We start from the raw sequence: 22,375 nt of genomic DNA, 5'->3' as shown, positions 1-22,375 counted from the left end.
CATTGAATAAATAAATAAATAATAAATAAACATACAGGTAGTCCTTGACTTCATTTGATGACTGTTTAAAATTACAACAGCACTGAAAAAAGTTACCTACAACCGTTTTTCTCACTTATGACCTTTGACTCATCCTCATAGTCACATAATCAAAATCCAGATGCTTAGCAACTAATTTAATATTTATGATGGTTGCAGTGTCATGTGACCGATCCCCTTTTGAGACCTTCTGACAAGCAATGTGGAAGCCACTCACTTTACAACCGTATTACTACCTTAACTGCAGCAAGTCACTTAACAACTGTGGCAAGAAAGGTCATAAGATCAATTAAAAGGTCAAACTCAATTAACAATTGCCAAGCTTAGCAAGATAAATTTTGGGCTCAATTGTGGCTGTAAGTCAAAGACTAGCTGACTATAGACACACACAACGGCCTGGAGCCACTAGGTTATCAGCTTGTTGTTGTAAGCCACCCTGAGTCCTTCAGAATTGGGAGGCATAGAATTCAAATTAAATAAACAAACAAATAAATTTTGACTTGGCCATGAATGATTGAGTTATGTGTGGTTTTATTAAGGGTTATTAACATAGTTTTATATTATCTTTTAATTGTTATTATTGTAAGCCGCCCAGAGTGCAACTGGAGTTGGGTGGCATATAAATTTTATAAATTAATATAATATAATATAATATAGCATGTATATGTATACACATATACATAACACATAGCATGTGTATATGCATATGAATATATATGTATGCTATATGTATTACACGCGCACATGAAGCCAACCATATGTGCTGTATGAGGAGATTCACTTGAGTAACATCCCAAGTAGCTTCAAGGCATTAAGTATCCGGCGAGGTTCCGCAGCCAAAAATGACCATCTGTTTCGTTTGCTAAAGCTACTCGGGGCTTTTGAGCTCCTCAAACTCCCAACTCCATCGAAATCAGGGAACTTCACTTCCCGCCAAGTGCTCTGGGAACGTAGCTCGGAGTTTACCTTAGGGGACCGCAACGCGGCATGTGAAGGGCTCCCTTTGCTTTTTACCTACGGGAGCTTCAGCCACCGGCAAGGGAGGCAAAGCCGGCGAGATCCTGTGGGGCCTTCCAAAGCGCGAAGCCCTTCCTTCTCCCTCCCTCGCTCCCTCCTCCAGACTAACCCGGCCAGGGAGGGAGGCTGGTCCCGCCTCCGCTGAGGCGAGGCGGCGGAGGCGGAGGGTGGCAGGCGAGGCTGGCTGGCGAAGCGTCTGGCCGCATTTGGGAAAGCAAGACGCGGCGGAGAAAGGGAGCTTTTCCCGAGCGAGGTCCCGCCGCGGCCCTGACGGCGTTTCCGGCCGTGTGAGTCGTCCCGCGGGAAGAGCGGGCGATGGGCCGCCTGGGTTGGGCTGGCGGGACGGGCGGGCTTCTCCTAACACGGCTGGGGGAGGGGGCGCCCGTCCTTCCTCCGTGGAGAGGCGTCTGGGATCGGGCGCGCGGGGAGGATCCCCGGGATCCTCAGGAGTGGGGGATGGCAGGACGGGCGGGGTTCGGCCTGGGCCGACGAGCGGGGTTATGTGGTGCTGCATATGCAAACACACGGGTTTCTATGTGGTGCCAGGGTGGACGCGGCAACAGATGCTGCGCCCCCGGGACTCTGGTTGGAAACGGGGTTCCCCGGGCTTCTCCATACCCGGGCTCCCTTTTTGATCGATCATCAGCGGCAGATTTCTCTCTGGCTTTGATCCCTAACGGAGGAGTTCCACTATGTATTCTGCTATTTGGAGAGCGTTACGTTTAAGTGTAGAGAAGCTGGGGACATTAGTTGCTGCGTTTCTTAGACTTAACACTCCGCCCTTTCCGACGGGGGATACCCAGAGTGAACTTCTTTCCTTTTTCTCCCCCCCCGTAGAAGAAGAAAAAAAAAATACTGGGCTGAGACTGGTCCAAAGTCCCCCGCCCAGATTCTGGGACTTGGGGGCCGGGCTTGTTTATGATGATGATTCGATCTACTTTTTTGTGATCTTCTTTCTGGTGGTTCAGCAATATTCCTGTGCTATGTTTTTAATTAAGCTCGAGTTTTGATTTTTCTTCCTTGCGGAAATTTTGGGGAGATAATGCTTGATGGGGGAGGGGAATCATTTAGTAGATGTTTAAGTTTACAATTTTTATACTAAAGGTTCTGAATCTTTCCCTGTTTTGTGGCAATAGAATAGAATAGAACTCTTTATTGGCCAAGTGTGATTGGACTCACAAGAAATTTGTCTTTGGTGCATATGATCTCAGGGTACATAAAAGAAAATATGCATTTGTCAAGAATCATGAGGTCCAACACTTTGATTGTCATAGGGTCAAATAAGCAATGAAGAAACAATCAATATTAATAAAAATCTTAAAAATACAAGCAACGAGTTACAATCATACAGTCCTAAGTGGGAGGAAAGGGGTGATAGGAATGATGAGAAGAAACTAGTAGTAATAGTGCAGACTTAGTAAATAGTTTGACAGTGTTGAGGGAATTATTTGTTTAGCAGAGTGATGGGGTATACTGGATTTGGGGTTATGGGGATTGTTAGTTCCAAGATATTTGCTGGAAAAGGTTGATGAGAGGCATGTATATCTTTTATGTGATAAGGATTGTTTTTTTCCCTATGTTCAGAGATATGATTTACTACACACAGCAGCATGTAAGGGTTTATTTCTATCTACTTACCTATCTCAAAAGGGGCTCCATCCACCGCAGCCCAATGCCTGAGAGCACAGCTTTTTCAGAATTGTATCAGGATGTGATCCATTGGCATCTGAGCGGGAGCTTCATTCAGACAGTAGATGCTCCTCTTGAACCCCAAGGAATAACTCTCTTTAATTGAAGGGATCTGAAATATAATAACCCTCCTGGTTCATATTATGAAAAAGGGCACAAAAGATCAGATCCACACATGAAGGTTCAATTAAACTGATTTATTGCTACTCTGCCTATGCACACAACTTATGGTTAACACCTTCTTAGAGTCAGATGAGGGTCCAGGGAATTCAGAGATGGGTTGGACTTAGTTCACTTGTAGCTACATAAGTGTTATGTATCCGCAGCCGATCTGATTGGGTAAAATCTTCCCTGCAGCCATTGGCTGTTGTTGGGGAAGCCCTGTAATACAGTTACATGATTGGTGTTTCTGTCAGCAAAGTTCCTGTATAAATAGCTGTCAAGTTAGTTGTGGCTGAGTTCAGCCGACCCATTTCAATAAACCAGTTCTCACTACAGTATTGCCTGTTTCCGAAGGGGTCTTCTTCTGACATATTAATAAGGATTCTAGACTAATTTACCCTTTTAAGTCCACTCCCGGCTTCTCTCATTATACATCAGCCAGGTAGACACCATGGGTGATAGACTGTCCTTCAAATAACCAGGCCCTATATAATGTAAGGCTTTTATAGGCCATAACTAGCACCTTGAAGCAATGAAGCTTGCAGAACAAAAGTGTCATGTGGGCATAGTGAGACATGCATATCATTGCCCATATTACCATATTCTGTACCAGATGAAGCTTCCAAGTAATCCTCATGGGCTCCCTCACTTAGAGACCTTGCAATAGTTAAGTCCTATGGTGACTAGGGCATTAGTCACTGTGATTAGCTTCTGTTTTAGGAAAGAATGCAGCTAATGCACCAAAGACCACAGTCTTTGTACATCGATATTATACTTCTGCTTCATAAACTGTACTGGTTGGTGGTTTCAAGATGCTGATTGTCATCTACAGCAAAGCCTCACATGGATTTGGATCTGGTTATCTATGGGACCACCTTGACTATCTGTTGGTCCTGTAAGATCTAAGAGAGTGGCCTATTTTAGATCCCTTTGGTTAAACCATGCCATCTTGGGTGGTCCTCAAATATTGTTGCCCTGTACAACTATTTGAGCTTATTCATGCTTTGTTTCAGAAAGGCATTAAAACAATTTCTGAATGAATGATGAGACATGGTATTTCATGATTTTGATTAGGATGATTGAAATAGCTTGTTAGGTGTTTTCCCATAGCCTTGTTTCAGGTTATCTTTTCGCATTTTGTTTTGACTGAATTTTCAGTATAGGTCCACTTTAGTCTTTCCAATTTGACAGCTTATTTGTGGGGAAGGAAGAAAGGAATACAGTATAAGACAAAAATTTTAGTAACTACCACATGTTACTGCACAAGCCATTTCTTTTGCATTTTACAGTGGTACCTCAAGATACGAACCCCTCGTCTTACGAACAACTCGTGATACAAACCCGGGGTTCAGAAAAATTTTGCCTCTTCTTACGAACTTTTTTCGAGTTACGAACCGGCGTTCGGAGACTGCTGGGAAGCCGCGCGGCTGTTTTAAAAGGTGACAGCCAGGCGGCGTGGCTTCCCAGAAGCCTCCCGAACGCCGGTTCGTAACTCGAACAAAGTTCGTAAGAAGAGGCAAAATTTTCCTGAACCCCGGGTTCGGTTCAGGAGGTTGCTGGGAAGCCCCCCAGGCCGGCTGCGACCTTTTAAAACACCCGCGCCGCTTCCCAGCTGTCTCCCGAAGCCGAACGCGGAAGTTCGGCTTTAGCGTTCGGCTTCAGGAGACAGCTGCGAAGCGGCGCGGGTGTTTTAAAAGGTCGCAGCCGGCCTGGGGGGCTTGCCAGCACCCCCCCAAACCCCGAACCCGGGTTCGGGGGGGTGCTGGGAAGCCCCCCAGGCCGGCTGTCACCTTTTAAAACACCCGCGCCGCTTCCCAGCAGTCGCCGAAAGCCGTTTTTTTGCCGGGGGGGGGGGGGGTTTGGTTGCACGGATTAATTGACTTTACATTGTTTCCTATGGGAAACAATGTTTCGTCTTACGAACCTTTCATCTTACGAACCTCCTCCTTGCACCAATTAAGTTCATATCATGAGGTATTACTGTACAGGCAGACCTTGCTTAAGGATGGTAAACGGGACTCAAATAACCATGCATTATAAACGTGATGTCATATGACATGCTGCTTAGCAACAGCAGTCCTCAGTTACCGTTATTAAATGTGGAGTGCATAGGCTATAAAGGGAGGAGCTCATGTAATTGCAACTTTTGAATTCCTCCCAGTTTCCCCATTGACTTTGCTTGTTGGAGGCCAGCAGGGAAGGCTGTAAATCACAACCGTGATTGCGGGATGCTGCTGTGATCAGAACTTGAAGGACAGTTGTAACTATCACTAGTTCAAATGCTGTAGCTGAATGAATGGTCCATAAGCAAAGACCCTCCATATACCAAATTATTGGTATACAGTGTTCCCTCGATTTTCGCAGGGGATGCGTTCCGAGACCGCCCACGAAAATCGAATTTCCGCGAAGTAGAGATACGGAAGTAAATACACTATTTTTGGCTGTGAACAGTGTCACAAGCCTTCCCGTAACACTTTAAACCCCTAAATTGCAATTTCCCATTCCCTTAGCAACCATTTAGATTATTACTCACCATGTTTATTTATTAAAGTTTATTTTAAAAAATATTTATTAAAGGCGGACAAAAGTTTGGCGATGACATATGATGTCATCGGGTAGGAAAAACCGTGGTATAGGGGGAAAAACTGCAAAGTATTTTTTAATTAATATTTTTGAAAAACCGTGGTATAGACTTTTCGCAAAGTTCGAACCCGCGAAAATCGAGGGAACACTGTAATGGGAATTTTCTATATGGAAGGAGTTAATAACATTTTGCTTGGATTCACCTCAGTAAATATAAAGGGGAAATGCAGTTAAAGATTTATTAGCAAGATTTACTAAGGCAAACCCTTGACACGGCTTTCTCAGTGAGTAGGAGGGAGAAATACTGTAGCATAAAAGAATCTTTTCCAGAGCAGGAAGAAAATGGGTCATTTGAGAAGGAGCTATTTTCCAGTTGCTGCAATATACAGAAGCACACACTTGATTCATGGGATTAAAGGTGAAGAATGCTGCAAAGGGCAGGGGGGGGGGAGAAAGACTACAAATCATAGTGAATGGAATGAGGATAAATCCATAGAGAGAAGAAGGCTATTGTGGACAGACATCTGAAGTAATCCTAGATGTATTTTAATGGGGGTGGGAATCCCACTATTATAGAACTTGGGAGTGCTTGGAAAATGTTTAAATTTTGGCAGGCACTGTGTTCATTTGTAAAATGTAAGCATAAAATGCAAAAGATTATCAAAATGATACGGGTAGCCCTTGACTTACAGCCATTTGTTTAGTGTTTGTCCGAAATTATAATAGCACTGAAAAAAGTGACTCATGACCAGTTCTTAAACATATGATGCTTGCAGTTTCCCCCCTGGTCACATGATCAGAATTAGAGCACCTGGCAACTACCATGTATTTATGACAAGTTGGAGCGGCCTGGGCTCATGTGATCACCATGTTCAAACTCCCAGCTGGCTTCTATTTTTTTACCAAGAATTTTTTTTATTTTTCTCTCCATTCACAGTACAATCAAAAAATACCAATAACATCAAGTTGCTCAACAATCAGTCAATTTTACAACTTGTGGTATGCCAAAAAGCAATGCTACCCCCTTAACCTTTAACATCTGGATGAAAAATTGCTGCTCAGTTCTTTACATACCGTGTTTCCCTGTCTTATATTAATTTTTGCTCCCAAAGTTGTACTACGTCTTATTTTCGGGGGGTGCCTTATATTTCTCAAATAAGACAAATTCATAGGCAGAAAAGCTGACACCCCCAAAGAAAGTGTACCGTACGGTACACTGATTACGGTACGGTACCTGTCAGTATGGTACCTACACACAAACAACGGCACTTATATGGTACAACAGTATACTCCCGCTATTGCAGCTTCCGGCCACCAGAGGAACTACAGTCTATGCACTGTAGTGGAGACTGTAATGGCGGTGAGATAGCAGCAGACTGTGTCTGCTGTACTGGAGGGTACAAAGCGATGGGAGGGGCCAGCAGGGGACGCCATATTATTACTTCCCTTCGAGAGCAACAGCGTCGGGAACATCACGTAATGAAGGCAAGCTGCTGGAGCGGCGGCAACTGCTGAGATGGCTCCGGCGGCTTCCCTTCATCACGTGACGTTCCTGGCGCTGTTGCTCTCGAAGGGAAGCCACCGCCGTTGCCACCGCCGGGAAGAAAAAGTTGGTGCAGCCGCCTACAGGTAGAAGACGAAGCACTGAGGAAAGGAACCCCCCGAAGCTGCCGGTATTGCAGCCGCCCCCACCCTTCCTGCAGCTTGGAGCGCTTAGACTATAGGGCTCCTCAGATTTTTTATCCCATAGGAAATAAAGAAAATAGATTTAATTGGTTCCCAGTGAGTCAACAGGGGCTGGGAACCAATTAAATCCATTTCCATTATTTCCTGTGGGATAAATTAATTCGGTACTCGACCAAATCATTTCTCGACCACACTTCTGGAACGAATTGTGGTCGAGAACCGAGGTACCACTGTACAGGCTTTGCCTAAAGTAGCTTTGGATTCCTTTTCTTCCTCCTCCTCCTCCTCCTCCCTCCTCCCTCCCTCCATTTCTCCTTCCTTCCAACCTTCGCGGGCCGGTCACAGACAGCGGGCGGGTCGGATCCGGCTCCCGGGCCGCAGTTTACCCAGGTCTGGTATAGACTGTTCTCTTTTTCCCCAATTGAAGAAAATATAGACAGTTTTGACTCTGACACCCTTGGTGCTCTCTGAGCTTGGTTGTTTTCTTGCAGACATTTCGTTACCAAATTGGGGAACAACATCAGTGTTTTTTTACTCTTTTCATATCTGTAACATATCCGCATATTCCTGCTTCATATTCCACCACTGTATACCCAGTCCATACTTAGAAACCATAAATCTTGCCCCTAAAATATATACGAGTGTATGTATATGTGTGTGTGTACTTCCATACATACAAACACATATTTATTTAATAAGGCACTCTGTCTTTTTTACCCGAATTAATTTTGCAATTTTATTTTAAAAGAACACTTTAAAGCTAGGCTGGTTTACAAAATACTTGCTGTAAACGTCTTGGTAATATAAAAATTAATTAATTTCTAGTAAGATGGTGACATGTTTTTGTGAGCATCATCTAATAATTTAAAAATGATTTATTTTTGTTTCTTTGTGATTTATCTACGGTAAGTCATCCAAGTTTGTCTAAGTTATTGCATAATGTACACTAGCAGCAAAGAACTGAGACAAATGTGTATATTACATTAACACTGTTGTACAGTACTTTCTATATATGAAGACCCGGGGGGGTGGGGGGAAGTCCCCACTAAAGTTAAAGTGTGGATCCATGTACATAGGAATGTGTTCTAATGTGATAGAAAGTGTAGTATGCAAAGGTGTGGTATGTATATGGGAATGTTGCTAGTAAATTCTTTGGATTTTTAAAATTTAGACACATGGTAAAATTATACATAATTATTACAGATATAGCGATTAACATGGACAAAATTGGTAATAGTTATATAGGGCATAAGATTAATAGAACAGACAAGAGAAGACAGTGAAGCATTAGCATGCAATACCAATGTTTATTCAATAGCAACACCCTTTGGCTTCAACTAAGCTTATTATGCATATGTATACACAAGTGTTTCTTTGGGTTGCTCCTTTCATTCTCCTAACCGTGGCATGAACGTGATCTGGTAACTGTTGTTATGTGAGATATCCTCATAACTTACTTCCCATCCACCACAAAGATAATTTAATTGGTTTAGACGTTTCAGTTTAATATTGAAGCTCCACAGACCTATTTTAAACCCATGAGAGAATTAGAAGTGAAAATGTGTATTTTTATTTTTGTAATGAAAGAAACTATTATTATACTCTTCCCCTCTTTTTTTTCAGGTAGAGAATTCAGAGATCTAAACTAAATTGAGAAACAAATTACAACTTTCTGACTGGACAAAATGCTGGAAGAAGATTTGGAGGTGGCCATCAAGGTTGTTGTAGTTGGAAATGGAGCTGTTGGGAAATCTAGTATGATCCAGAGATACTGCAAAGGAATTTTTACAAAAGACTATAAAAAAACAATTGGAGTTGATTTCTTGGAAAGAGAAATGCAGTACGTATCTAACAGATGGGAGCATTATTATTTAATCATTTTTAGAATTGAATTCAGTATACCGTATTTTTTCAGATTATGAGACGCACCTTTTCCATCCTAAAGGAGGGTGGAAATGTTGGTGCATCTTATACACCGAATACAACCATTTTTGCTGTCCTGCCCTCGCATCCCATTTTTGTGAAAAATGGACCCATTTTTCGCAAAAATGGGATGGGCAGAGGGTCTAAAAAGACTGCAAAGAGCTCCTGGGGACTGGTGGAAGGCAAAAACGGCCCGCTTTTCACAAAAATGGGGACATTTTTGCCTTTCCCCAGGATTCTCTGCAGGCTTCCCATTTTTGCAGAAAAACAAGTGAATAAAGGCCCGTTTTTCGCAAAAATGGAAGTGCTTTTAACTTCTAATTATTCCATCTAGCATGACTGGAGGAAGAATTCTGGGATTTGAAGTCTACTGGTCTTAAAACTGTCAAGTTTGAAGACCACTGAGTTAGGGGTTAGGGGTACAAGGGTCTTCAAACTTGGCAAATTTAAGACTTGTGGACTTCAACTCCCTGAGCTAGCATGACTGGAAGAGGAATTCTGGGAGTTGAAGTCCACAAGTCTTAAAGCTGTCAAGTTTGAAGTTTGTAAAAAATGTAAATGGTTACAAAAAAGTATACATGTTTGTGAAAAGTATTCTGCTACGCTGGCATTTTATTAAATAATATATTACTACACCATTTGGTTCAGAATACTTTTTCCTTGTTTTTCACCTCTAAAATATCTAAAGTCTTATACTCTGAAAAATACGGTATTGATAAGTGCCTTTCAGAAAAAGATTTTTGCATAAATGAGAACATAAGGCATCTATATTAACTGTATTTTGCAGTCTGTTCCAGAATTACTAATCTGAATAATAAATGCAAATGTTAGAAGGAAAAGGCTATTTTACCAGTAGTGGCAAGATGGAGTTGCAATATTGTAAATGTGACAAAGAGTTATAAACATTTATAACACTAAATGACAGTGATTTGTACAGAACATGAAGAGTCCAATATAAATACGTGGATTTTTTTTAAAAAAACGTCTAATTTATTTCAGTCCACAGAGTAGTTTTATTTTCTCTCAAAGCAGAGAGAAAGAAAAGGACATGGCCTAGTTAGATCCGGTTAAACAATTTGGGAATTAGGCTCTAAGTAATTTGCCTCCAAAATCGCTCCTACTATAGTAGTATATTAAGTCCTCCTAATTCTTTGCCAGTTGTTTCTCAATTAATGTCGTCTTTTGTGCCATACCCTCATTGGAAAAACTAGACACTCTGGTATGCATGAGTTCATATCAGTAAAAATTTAAGTCTGTTTAAAAAATAATGGGATTACCGAAAGCTGTTTTACCATGTACTTTTTAGGTTACATGTTCTTTGTTCTTTTTAATATGCTTATTAATAAGAATATAATATATTTTTAGAGTCAATGATGAAGATGTCCGGTTAATGCTATGGGATACAGCAGGCCAAGAAGAATTTGATGCAATTACTAAAGCCTATTATAGAGGTAAGAATAAAACTCTGTTAATGTAAAGACCCTGGCTTGTGATAAATTTCAATTCTATTAACATGGTTTTTAAGTAATAATTATCATAACAATCCCCAGCAATTTCATTTCTTGTTCTTCCTGGTTGACTCTTCCACCAGCAGGAGGCTCTCAGGGACATTTATTCCACCCACTAAATCCAACAAATCCCAAGACTCTTCTAGTAATAAATAGAGAAAAAACACCTTTCCTTTCATGGGTTCAGAGCCAAAAACTGGCCAAAAGTGTGTTTTGCCATTTGCATGAAAGAGTAATAATAATAATAATAATAATAATAATAATAATAATAATAATAATAATAATTTATTAGATTTGTATGCCGCCCCTCTCCGAAGACTCGGGGCGGCTCACAACAAGCGATAAAACAATATTGTACAGGCACAAATCTAATATTAAGAAAAAAACTAAAAACCCTATCAATTTAAAAAACCAAACAGCACATACATACCAAACATAAATTATAATAAGCCTGGGGGAAAGTAACCATACATATCTACCCACAGTCAAGAATAACTACATGACAGTAACTATTGAATTAACTGGGAATGAGATCACTCAAATTCTTTATTGTCTCAAGTAACACATCTGATTCACAAGTAACATTTTGAAATGTTTTTGAAACAGTTTGAACTTTGAAATGTAGGATGATTATGAACTTTACTAGTCTTTTTGACTAATACTGTACTTACTAGACTTTTTTATTTCTTCAGGTTGCTTCCCATGTTCTTTTCTTTGCCCTAAACATTTTCCCCACATTTCCTATCAGTTAAACCTCAAATTACATCAAGCTAAGCCCACATGTCTGTGCTGGCATTCACAACTCTTTAAATACTTTTCTAAACCGAGATTCATTTTTTTCACAACTCTGTTGAAATTTCCTCATAGGTCCTCTGCTGTCTGAGAAAAACCTCTTCACCCAATTCCATTCCATCCCATCCCTTCATCCTCATTCTTCTGTTCTGCCTCTAGCTAATCTCAACTCCTATCACCTATATTCCTAGTCCTCAAATTATTTCTATATTTCCCACAGCAAGTTTGTACCAGATTCCAGTAGCTTTAACTTATTTACCACCTTCACTGCAACCCTCAAGTCACACATACAAATGTCAGTCCCACATGTGATGCCTACCCAAATCATGTTTGATATTGGTTCTGAATCTTGCCAAAACCCAAATACAGTGGTACCTCGACATACGAGTTTAATTCGTGCCAGAGCTGACCTCGTATGTCGATCATCTCGTATCTCAAACAAATGCACTTAGATTTGGCTTTTCGCGCGGAGATAACTGGAAAAATTGAATTCTTGTGCCACCTAGTGGACGCTCGGCTCGTATCCCGAATTTGAGCTCGGGTGTCGAACAGAAATTTTGCTCGCGTCGCAGCTCATAACTTGAAATACTCACATGTGGAGCAGCTCGTATCTAGAGGTACTACTGTATAACTTCATTTATTCATTTATCAAATTTAAAAAGGGCCCATCCTTCGCCTGGGGACTCTGAGGGTTGATTCATAAACAGTAGTGATTCCATTTTAGGGATATTGAAATTTAGGGTTTTTTGTTCCCTGTTGAAAATAGACTTAGGAACTTACTTCTGAGTGGTTATATATATTAGGATTGCATTGGTAAATTATTATTTAATAATTACTAGATAATATTGATTAATCTCAATTTTTCAAAACCATTATTTTGATGAAAAGCAGTTGAAATGTAGAATGATTATGAATTGCTAATTAATCTGAAGATTCAGAAATGTAGCTTAATACTCTTTTACATGTAGAGAAATATGTCTTATCATTGGCCATATATCCTGGGAATTAGCAATGTCTGAAATGCCACACATGGCCTATCGTTGTTTAATACATAACCTAGCTACCTTTTTATAGACATTAAACATTTCCATTACTGTTACAATGTTTTTCTTCTCAGATTTAAATCAATTTTTATGCTTTTAAAAAAGAATTCCTTAATCACATTAAACTTTATTTTACAAAGTCAACTCAGTGCTATTTTAATAGTTGCCCTTTCAACTAAATTAGAGATCAGAAATATATTAGCATACCTTCAAGTGTGATTTTGCAAAAGGGATTATAACTCTGCAAAGAGTCTGGTTTTACTGTGTAGGAAATTGGGCCACATTAACTACACGGGTTTCTTACTGATCACAATACAAGAGAAGTTGCTCAGACTACAAATAGAATGCTTCAGCGTATCAGGTTATCTTTCATTCTGTTGGGCAGCTGGATCAAATGTAATGGATGGCCAGCTCATATAATACTAAGCGCTAAGGTTTTATTGTTCATCTTAAAGTATCTCTCCTAGAAGGGGTTCCTTATATGGAAGTAGTAGTATAAACAAATTAAGGATTGATCTGAAGGACCAGGATTGATTGATTGATTGATTTATATTTCATGTTTGTAGACTCATCTCCCTCAGCACAGAGAGTTTTATAAGGCGAGTGGCCTTTCTCTATTTAAATTCATCTATCTGTAAAACTAATTTTTAAAATGCTATTTTTATTGCTTAGCCCAAATAAGAGCAAACTTTTAGTGGCTGGTGATCCCGTTCAAAGCAATTGAATGTATTGGCCACAATGATTGGGATAATAATAGAAACAAAATTTACTGTCTCAAGATAGTCAGGAACTACATTGCAGCCGTAGCCACAGAAGATTTGCAAAAGAAGGGGGAACAGTCAACCTTATATAAATGTGTCTTAAGTTGTATAATAATCTGCCCGCCTACCATACACACTCTCATAGGGTGGGCATGCTCCAGGTTCTCTTTGCCATCTCAAGGGACTTAGGAAGTATGTATTTTCAGAGGCTGCCCTTCTGCTCTGGAAAGATTTCCCTCCACTCCATATGATATGACAGGTCCCAACTCTGCTGGGCTTTAGAAAGACCTGGGGTTTTTTCAAAAGTATCCCCCAGGCACTCAGGTCCAGTTGAGGGGAGCCCTCTCTTGGTAAATGTTGTTAATGTGTTTATTTGATATTTTGTATTTCGAATTTACCAGTACAGAGTGGTACCTCTAATAATAATAATAATAATAATAATAATAATAATAATAATAATAATAATAATAATAATAATAATTATTATTATTATTATTATTATTATTATTATTATTAATTAGATTTGTATGCCACCCCTCTCCGCAGACTCGGGGCGGCTATACCTAAGAACGCCTCTACTTATGAATTTTTCTAGATAAGAACCAAGTGTTCAAGATTTTTTTGCTTCTTCTCAAGAACCATTTTCCACTTACAAACCTGAGCCTCCGAAACGGTAACCGCAAAAGGTAGGGAGAAGCCTCCATGGGGCCTCTCTAGGAATCTCCTGGGAGGAAACAGGGCCAGAAAAGGCAGGGAGAAGCCTCCAAGGGGCCTCTCTAGGAATCTCCTGGGAAGAAACAGGGCCTCCACCCTCCCTGTGGTTTCCCCAATCGCACACATTATTTGCTTTTACATTGATTCCTATGGGAAAAATTGCTTCTTCTTACAAACTTTTCTACTTAAGAACCTGGTCACAGAACGAATTAAGTTCATAAGTAGAGGTACCACTGTGTATGATAAGTTTTACGGTTATGTTTTACTTTTGGTTATTTTTCTGTTGTATACCGATCACTAGACACTTTTTTGAGTCATACTGCCTTATCAGTTCCATAAATCAATACATTTATCCAACATATTTATCTGGTTATTTATTATTTATCCATTTCTTGGGAAACTTTTCACTGAGCATTCCATTTCTTTCTCTTATTGTTGTTTTAGGAGCCCAAGCTTGTGTGCTTGTGTTTTCAACCGTTGATAGGGAATCTTTTGAAGCAATTCCTACCTGGAGAGAGAAAGTTGTATCTGAAGTCGGAGAAATTCCCACAGTTCTTGTTCAGAATAAGATTGACCTTCTGGATTATTCTTGTATTAAAAAGTAGGTGCTTTCATTAAATTTTAATAAACAAATATTTTAAGCGTACTTGTTAAATTTAAAAACATTCACCTTGATATTTGTATGAACAAATTACACATTAGATAACAGGTGTGCTGTATTGCTATGCTGCAAATGATGTTTTAAGATAAATTTAGGTAAAGGTAAAAGTTCGTATTCAGAAGAGACATATAGAGTTAGTGCCTTGTAGAAAGGGACAGTGTGAAGCCCATGTTTCCTGTGAGTCTGATCTATCTCCACAAATGAACACTTTGCTTTATTAAAATTCGTACGTACAGTACAACCTCAGAGTAAGAAATAACTTGGTTTCCAATGGGAAGATTTTTTCCTTAGGATCAAAAGAGGGGCAGCGGATAGGCAAAGAAAGTAAAAAAATTTAAAAAACAAGTTTTTGGGAAGGGAATCATTTTTTGGGTGGAAGAAAACTGGAAGATTAGATTAGATTAGATTTATTGGATTTATATGCCGCCCCTCTCCGCACAACAATGGTAAAAACAATACATAATAACAAATCCAATACCCACCAATCCAATTTTAAGCTAAAAAATTCATAAAAAACAACCAGAATATTAAAAAACAAGCACACAATCAATCTAACACCAAAACAACATGGGCAAGGGGGAGATGTTTCAGTTCCCCCATGCCTGACGGCAGAGGTGGGTTTTAAGGAGTTTGCGAAAGGCAAGGAGGGTGGGGGCAATCCTAATCTCAGGAGGGAGCTGGTTCCAGAGGGTTGGAGCCGCCACAGAGAAGGCTCTTCCCCTGGGGCCCACCAGACGACATTGTTTCGTCGACGGGCCCCGGAGAAGGCCAACTCTGTGGGACCGAACCGGTCGCTGGGATTCGTGCGGCAGAAGGCGGTCCCGAAGGTATTCTGGTCCGGTGCCATGAAGGGCTTTATAGGTCATAACCAACACTTTGAATTGTGACCGGAAACTGATCAGCAACCAATGCAGACTGCGGAGTGTTGGAGTAATATGGGCATACTTAGAGAAGCCCATGACTGCTCTCGCAGCTGCAGAGATGTGCAGACTGGTGGGCTATGACATTCATTCATTGGTACAACCAGGAATTGATATATATTTAAATATCAAAGGATGCTATTTTTATGTAGTTCATATTTAGTCCAAAATATAGCTGCGAGAGCTGTCATGGGCTTACCATGGTTTGCCCATATATCTACAGTACATCACTCTGTGAGATGCATTGGTTGCCCGTTGTTCTCCAAATACAAATCAAAGTGTTGGTTATTACCTATAAAGCCCTACATGGTTGAGGACCAAGTTACCTATGGGACCGTCTCCAGCCTCATGTATCCCAGCGAATGGTCGGATATTCATATTTTTTGAAAAACTGGTATAGCCCTCCCGCGAAAGTCGGACCCACGAAAGTCAAGGAACCACTGTATTTATACCAAATACTGTAATTTACTGCCATTTTTCCATTATGATTTTCAGCAGGCAACATTTTAAATCAATGTTAATATTTTCTCTCATCTTTTTACTAAGAGAATCTTTTCTTTTAACTGCCATTTTAAATGTACTTCAATGAAGATTTTCAACTCAGTTCAGTTTGCATTAATGCATTCTTTTTTATTGAAAAATAATTGGTGTCTAAAACAAGGCTTTCCTTTCCAGTGAAGAAGCAGAGGCGCTTGCAAAAAAGCTAAAATTAAGATTTTATCGGGCATCTGTAATGGAAGACTTAAATGTAACAGAAGGTAAGTTACACTTTTTAATGTTTTGGTTAGGTTAGTTTTCTCTTTTCCCCAAGCATCAGCATAATTCCAGTTTCTCGTTGAAATAACAAGCCTCTTTCAGTACTTGCCTCTAGAATCCAATTTTCTAAGTTCAGAGAACCTCTTTTAAATGGACGGACTTTGAGATAATTTAGTCTTTTAAGGTAGTCTGAAGTGCTACAATCTTGAGATACATTTAATATTTGTCAATTGCAGAGCAACCAGATGTTTAAACTATATATGATTTTTAAGCAACCCGTTCTTTACTTCTGACTCAAAATATGCATATCAATAATAACTGTTCTGGTTTCTGGTAGAAATTTAGCAATTACAAATAACTCTTATTAAATGCATCATTTCATGAATAAAGCAACTCCATTTATTTCTCTGCTCTCCTGTAATTCAAACACATTCCATACAGGCACTCGGTCCGTTATCTCTCTTAGCTGCATTCCTCACATTCCTTCTCCTGCTCCACTTAACAAGATTTATTTTCCTAACAGCATGACTTTGAAAAACAGCAGAACTAACTGTTAACAACACAGAATCCTTTTGCTTACTTGAGAGCGGCAAGAAACACATCCATCTTCCCTTCAGCAACGTTGAAACTCCACCCTTCTTCTCCACTGACCCCATGACGTGCCAAATACATCACTACAGTATTTAACCCATTCCTCTCCTTAATATCTTCTTCCAGACCTCTGTTCTCTAGGTTTTTGGGCCCTTCTGAATTTAGGGTTAACCCAGTGAGTGTCTGATTCTCCCTCACTAGATCCTGAACTCATAGCCCCATCCTGTGGTTGGCCTCCCACCTATTCTACTACTTGTAACCCCTGGCCCCCCACTAATTCATAAACACTATCTGAATCCGAGTCCTCAATATCTTCATCATCCTCCAACTGATCAGGAGTATGTACAACAACAACAACAACAACAACAACAACAATAATAATAATTTATTTTATCCCACTTATTTATGTATGTCAATCAGCTCAAAGCTGTGAATAAGTTACTCATATCTTCTATTTTTCTTACTACAACAAGGTGTATTGGGCTAAGAGAATGGCTGGCCCAAAATTTAGTTAAAAAAATTAAAAGTACTAGTTCTATGACAACTAGATTTCATCTGGTAGTCTTTATATTCTCTATGCAACTGCATATTGAGGGTAGGATTAGTGTTATAATCCAATTCTAGTTTTCTGTTTCTTCACTATCTACTTTGTGCAGGTACAAAGGTTTTGTGTGTTTGTGTGCCTTGACTTCGGGCAAGTGCCTGCAGTTTTCTTGGCAGCATTTTTGGAAGTGATTTGCCATTACCTTCATCATAGGGCCCAAAGTCAGCAGCTGGCTTTGTGCCTAAGGTGGGACTAGAACTCACAGTCTCTGGTTCCTGGCCTGGTGATTTAACTACTATACCAAACTTGTTCTTAGCCATAAAACAAAATGAAAATTCTGTTATTGGAAAATGGAACATATTCTACTTTCCATGAAAGAATGCCCTTCTGGACATGGGTTGGCAGTTCCAAATTTTTGACCTGGAAATGCTGTCTCAAACAACCTCCAAATCATGTACAGTGTTCCCTCGATTTCCGCGGGGGATGCGTTCCGAGACCACCCGTGAAAGTCGAATTTCCGCGAAGTAGAGATGCGGAAGTAAATATACCATTTTTGGCTATGGACAGTATCACAAGCCTTCCTTTAACACTTTAAACCCCTAAATTACCATTTCCCATTCCCTTAACAACCATTTACTCACCATTATTACTGGTACTCACCATTGAATAAGACACTTAGTGATCCTGATATTTATAAACATAATTGTTTATTAACAATAATTATTTTTTTTGTTATTTATTTGCAAAAATTATTAGTTTGGCAATGACATATGACGTCATTGGGTGGGAAAAACCGTGGTGTAGGAAAAAAACCGTGAAGTATTTTTTAATTAATTTTTTTTAAAAAAACGTGGTATAGGCTATTCGCAAAGTTCGAACCCGCGAAAATCAAGGGGACACTGTAATCTCCTTCGAGAAACTACCCTGTTGCTCCCGGAATGGTACTGTATATTCCAGAGAGGAAACAAAATGTCTTGGAGTCACCAATTTTGCACTTCTGTACATAAAACTTTTGAGATTGAATTGCAGATGAACTATTTGTTTTTGACAAGCTGAACTTACACTCCAAAGCTTAAGAAAAGGCTAGAAAAAGCTTAGTTCCTGGGAAGGTGTTTTCAGGGTTTTTTGACTGGTAAGACTGGTAGGAGCTGAGAGGGATTGTTCCAAAATATTTGGGGAACTGAAGTTTACAACCTGGAAATAAGATTATTATAATGAATGAAACAATGTTTTATTCAAAATACAGGTTTTACCACTGAATAATATTCTATGAACCATATAATTACTAACACTATTCATCACAGAGATTTTTCTGCTTTGAATTTAACAGGTTGTATGTATTTAACAACCTGTGCATGTGTGTGTATTTGTTTATTCATTACTAGCCTATACGAGATAGACTGTTGTTGCCGCTTTTGACATGTTAAATAACTTTCAGTTTATAAAGAAATTATAGGTCAAATTTTCCAAAGGCCATGATATTTTGTATGCTATAGTTTTTAGATATTTGGCTGAGAAGTACCTTCAAAAACTTAAGCAACGAATAATGGAAGATCCAGAAGTTGTACAGACAAGCAGTAATAGAATTGGTATGTATACAGTTGCATGCTACAAGCAGGCAGTATTGTGCTATTTTACTTTTATAAAACTAGTCTTTGGCCACAGTGATCAAAGCCACCTAATAATTTATAAATTAAAGCTAACTATTTTCAGTTAGTTTAGTTCACTTTCCATTGATATTATCAGAAGTTTAGAATGATATAATTTCTACTAATTGCAAAAATCTTTGAAAAGTGTTCGGAAACTTCAGATCATGCAGAATGCAGCTGCAAGAGCAGTCATGGGCTTCCCTAGGTATGCCCATGTTACACCAACACTCCGCAGTCTGCATTGGCTGCCGATCAATTTCCGGTCACAATTCAAAGTGTTGGTTATGAGCTTTAAAGCCCTTCATGGCATCGGACCAGAATATGTCCGAGACCGCCTTCTGCCGCACGAATCCCAGCGACTGATTAGGTCCCACAGAGTGGGCCTTCTCTGGGTCCCGTCAACTAAACAATGTCGGTTGGCGGGCCCCAGGGGAAGAGCCTTCTCTGTGGCGGCCCCGACTCTCTGGAACCAGCTCCCCCAGAGATTAGAACTGCCCCTACCCTCCTCGCCTTTCGCAAACTCCTTAAAACCTGCCTTTGTCGTCAAGCATGGGGGAACTGAGATATCTCCCCCGGGCCTATACAATTTATGTATGGTATGCTTGTGTGTATGTCTGTTTAATAATGGGCTTTTTTAATATTTTAAATTGTAAATTATTAGATTTGTTATAAACTGTTTTTATTATGTTGTGAGCTGCCCCGAGTCTACGGAAAGGGGTGGCATACAAATCTAATAAATAAATAAATAAATAAATAAATAAAAATACTGATGAAGAGGTTAAAAGCTGCTTGCTATTTCTTTGAAATGCACCTGATTAAAAATAGTGTTATGAACTCTCTTCTACAGATATTTTGAACTTGTCTATGTAGTCTCGCATAAAGCATTCCTTATTTTGATTTTTAAAATATAAACCTGAGTCTTATTGAGGCTTCCAGCTCTGCTTTAATTGTATAGTTACAGATCTGATACAGTTAAAAAGATCGCCAGTCACCATATGTACAACTCTCTTTTGTGCTTTAATTTTATATAGGTGTTTTCAATACAGCAGGTGGAAGTCATTCTGGCCAGAATTCCAACTTGCTTAACGGAGGTGATGTCATCAACCTTAGGCCAAACAAACAAAGGACCAAGAAAAGCCGAAGCCCTTTCAGTGGCTGCAGCTTACTCTAGAACTGCAAATCATAGTCCGAACGAGTTGTTTAACTGAGGTCTTTAAGAAACACAACTGGCTGTAGAGGTGTTTTTATCAGTGCTTTAGCAGAGTTGCACACAATGGACCTACACTATTAGGGAATACTGTTGTTTAAATGAATAATTCCTAATGGCAAATAGTGACATCCCAAGAGGGTCAGAAATAACACCACTGACCATGCATTTATTTGACAATTTTCTAGTTCAAAGGAATGATGAATTAATATATACAGTAGGTTTCATTTTAAACAAAATTTGAGCTGAGATGCTTAAATATCTCATCCATAAAATAGTTTTTCTACTTCTTAGATCCTGCGGCTCAGAGGCAGAGCCTTAATAATAAAGCAAACATGAATAGTTTTTTAAACAGTTCAGCATATATTTTAGCAACGTTGGTGGTGCAATATTTGTATGGCTTATGAAACTTATCTGTAGAGTGTATCTGCAGAAACATCTTCAAAGATTCAGGTAGCTAAACATAAATTAGGTTTCAAGTCGAAAGATCTGGCAACAAAACAAGTTGTTTGACAACTTCAAACATTTTTTTTCTAATGGTACTAGCACATTTCAATTTTCTGTATACTGTGGGCCTTAACTTTTTTTGTTGTGTTATGCCAAAAGTTAATGTTTATGCTGCTATATGTCTTTATTTTTGTCAATTATCACACCACAGTATGTTCTAAATTATAATAGGACAAGTAAATGAGAAATGGTGCCCCAACCAAACAGAATATAGCAAGTTCCTTTTTAAAAAGAATCCTCTATTCATTTACATCCTTCATACATTCTTAACAAAAAATACAAAGGGGTTTGTTATCAAAAGATTAAAGTGCATCTTATATCTAATGTGCATTCCTATTTAAGGCCCTTTTTCTTTTTTTCTGGTATTAAATGATGTGCCTGTTTTGATGACATTATGTGAATGTAAAGTTCCTGTCTTAATCTCTGTTTACCTAATACTGAATTCTACCAGATGAATGGGACTTGCTCCGAGTACACTTGCACAGACCTCGCTGCTGTTCCACTAATGCTAATGTACCTCCATGTAATATATTTAGGTTCAGGGTGTTAAAAAAATGACATCTTACAATATTATTCACAAACTAATCTTATTTTCCCTGATGAAGTATGCCTCTACAATATTGTTTTCTGTTTACAAACTATTCCTGCAGTATTTCTGTAACAAAACTTCTGCCAGCAGCCAATTACTCTTTCTAAGAAATGTTGAAACATCAATAGTTCAGGAATATAATTATATTCAAGACCAGAGCTGGAACTCTGCCAGCCTGATTACAACATTCTTTTTCTATATGAATATTATGTCTGTAAACACTAAAACGTTATACTTAAAGAGATTTTACTTGTCCAAAAGTTTGTATCTTGTATTTTGAAACAGGGTTCTTACAGCCTGTTTAATTTAATTATAATCTAAAAATAATTACATTTTTCAAATGTTTACTTGGTCTCTGTTTTGTACTGAACAATGTATCGTTCCTCATGCTTAAGTAACCATTCTCATTGTTGGCAATGAGGTGGGATATGGACAATAACCCTTTCATTTTGAAAAGTCAGACCAAGTTTCTTCCTTTAAACAAGTCTAGCTAGTCACTAGGTGACTCTATATATACGGGTCCAGATTATATTGTGTTGCATTATGAGACAAGAACTCAGACATATTCAAAGTTGTTCGTTAAAAAAACATCTTGGTTTAAATAACCAGGTTCTGCATGCATGCTATTTTTATACGGAAATTTTTACATTAAATGATAGCCTTACACATTTATATTTGTGAAAAAGACTCTGGTTTTACTTTTTTGGGTTATTAATAATAGCAGAATCAAGGTTTCTAATATATGATTGCAGCCTCAAACCATGGGTAAAGTTGGAATGTAGACCTTACCCATTCATGTTTCAGTGATCCAGCTTAAATAGACATTGCCTTTCCCCTGGCAATTTGGCATGGCCAACTCACCTTGTCCACATGACAACTCGCCATGGCCAATTTGCTGCAGGACGAGAATTACACTAATATCAAAGACATGGTGGGACAGAAATCAAAAGAAAGGATGCAAAAGGAGGGATAGAATGAAATGCAAATGACAAAAAATTATTTTAAAAATCATTTATTTTAAATAATTAAATTGA

General features: G+C 39.1%; 1 protein-coding gene across 1 annotated transcript; it reads left to right on the top strand.

Moving 5' to 3' along the window:
• The first annotated feature begins 1,078 nt into the window (after window positions 1–1,078).
• Window positions 1,079–22,026, top strand: RAB23 (RAB23, member RAS oncogene family). The gene is made up of 7 exons (XM_070733029.1): window positions 1,079–1,343; window positions 8,800–9,016; window positions 10,465–10,550; window positions 14,362–14,518; window positions 16,174–16,256; window positions 18,886–18,978; window positions 20,070–22,026. Exons 2-7 carry the CDS (start codon window positions 8,862–8,864, stop codon window positions 20,207–20,209), a joined length of 714 nt encoding a protein of 237 aa, XP_070589130.1. The 5' UTR covers window positions 1,079–1,343; window positions 8,800–8,861; the 3' UTR covers window positions 20,210–22,026.
• The last annotated feature ends 349 nt before the right edge of the window (window positions 22,027–22,375 follow it).

Source organism: Erythrolamprus reginae, chromosome 1, assembly GCF_031021105.1.
Source record: "Erythrolamprus reginae isolate rEryReg1 chromosome 1, rEryReg1.hap1, whole genome shotgun sequence".
NCBI classification, from domain to species: Eukaryota; Metazoa; Chordata; class Lepidosauria; order Squamata; family Dipsadidae; genus Erythrolamprus; species Erythrolamprus reginae.
The sequence above is the reverse complement of the archived record's forward strand: the minus strand, read 5'-3'. Positions and strand labels throughout refer to the sequence as shown.

Coding starts and splice junctions, on each gene's coding strand:
- RAB23 (XM_070733029.1), top strand. CDS start 8,862: ATGCTGGAAGAAGATTTGGAGGTGGCCATCAAGGTTGTTGTAGTTGGA. Junction 9,017..10,464: donor TTCTTGGAAAGAGAAATGCA/GTACGTATCTAA, acceptor ATATATTTTTAG/AGTCAATGATGAAGATGTCC. Junction 14,519..16,173: donor GATTATTCTTGTATTAAAAA/GTAGGTGCTTTC, acceptor TTTCCTTTCCAG/TGAAGAAGCAGAGGCGCTTG.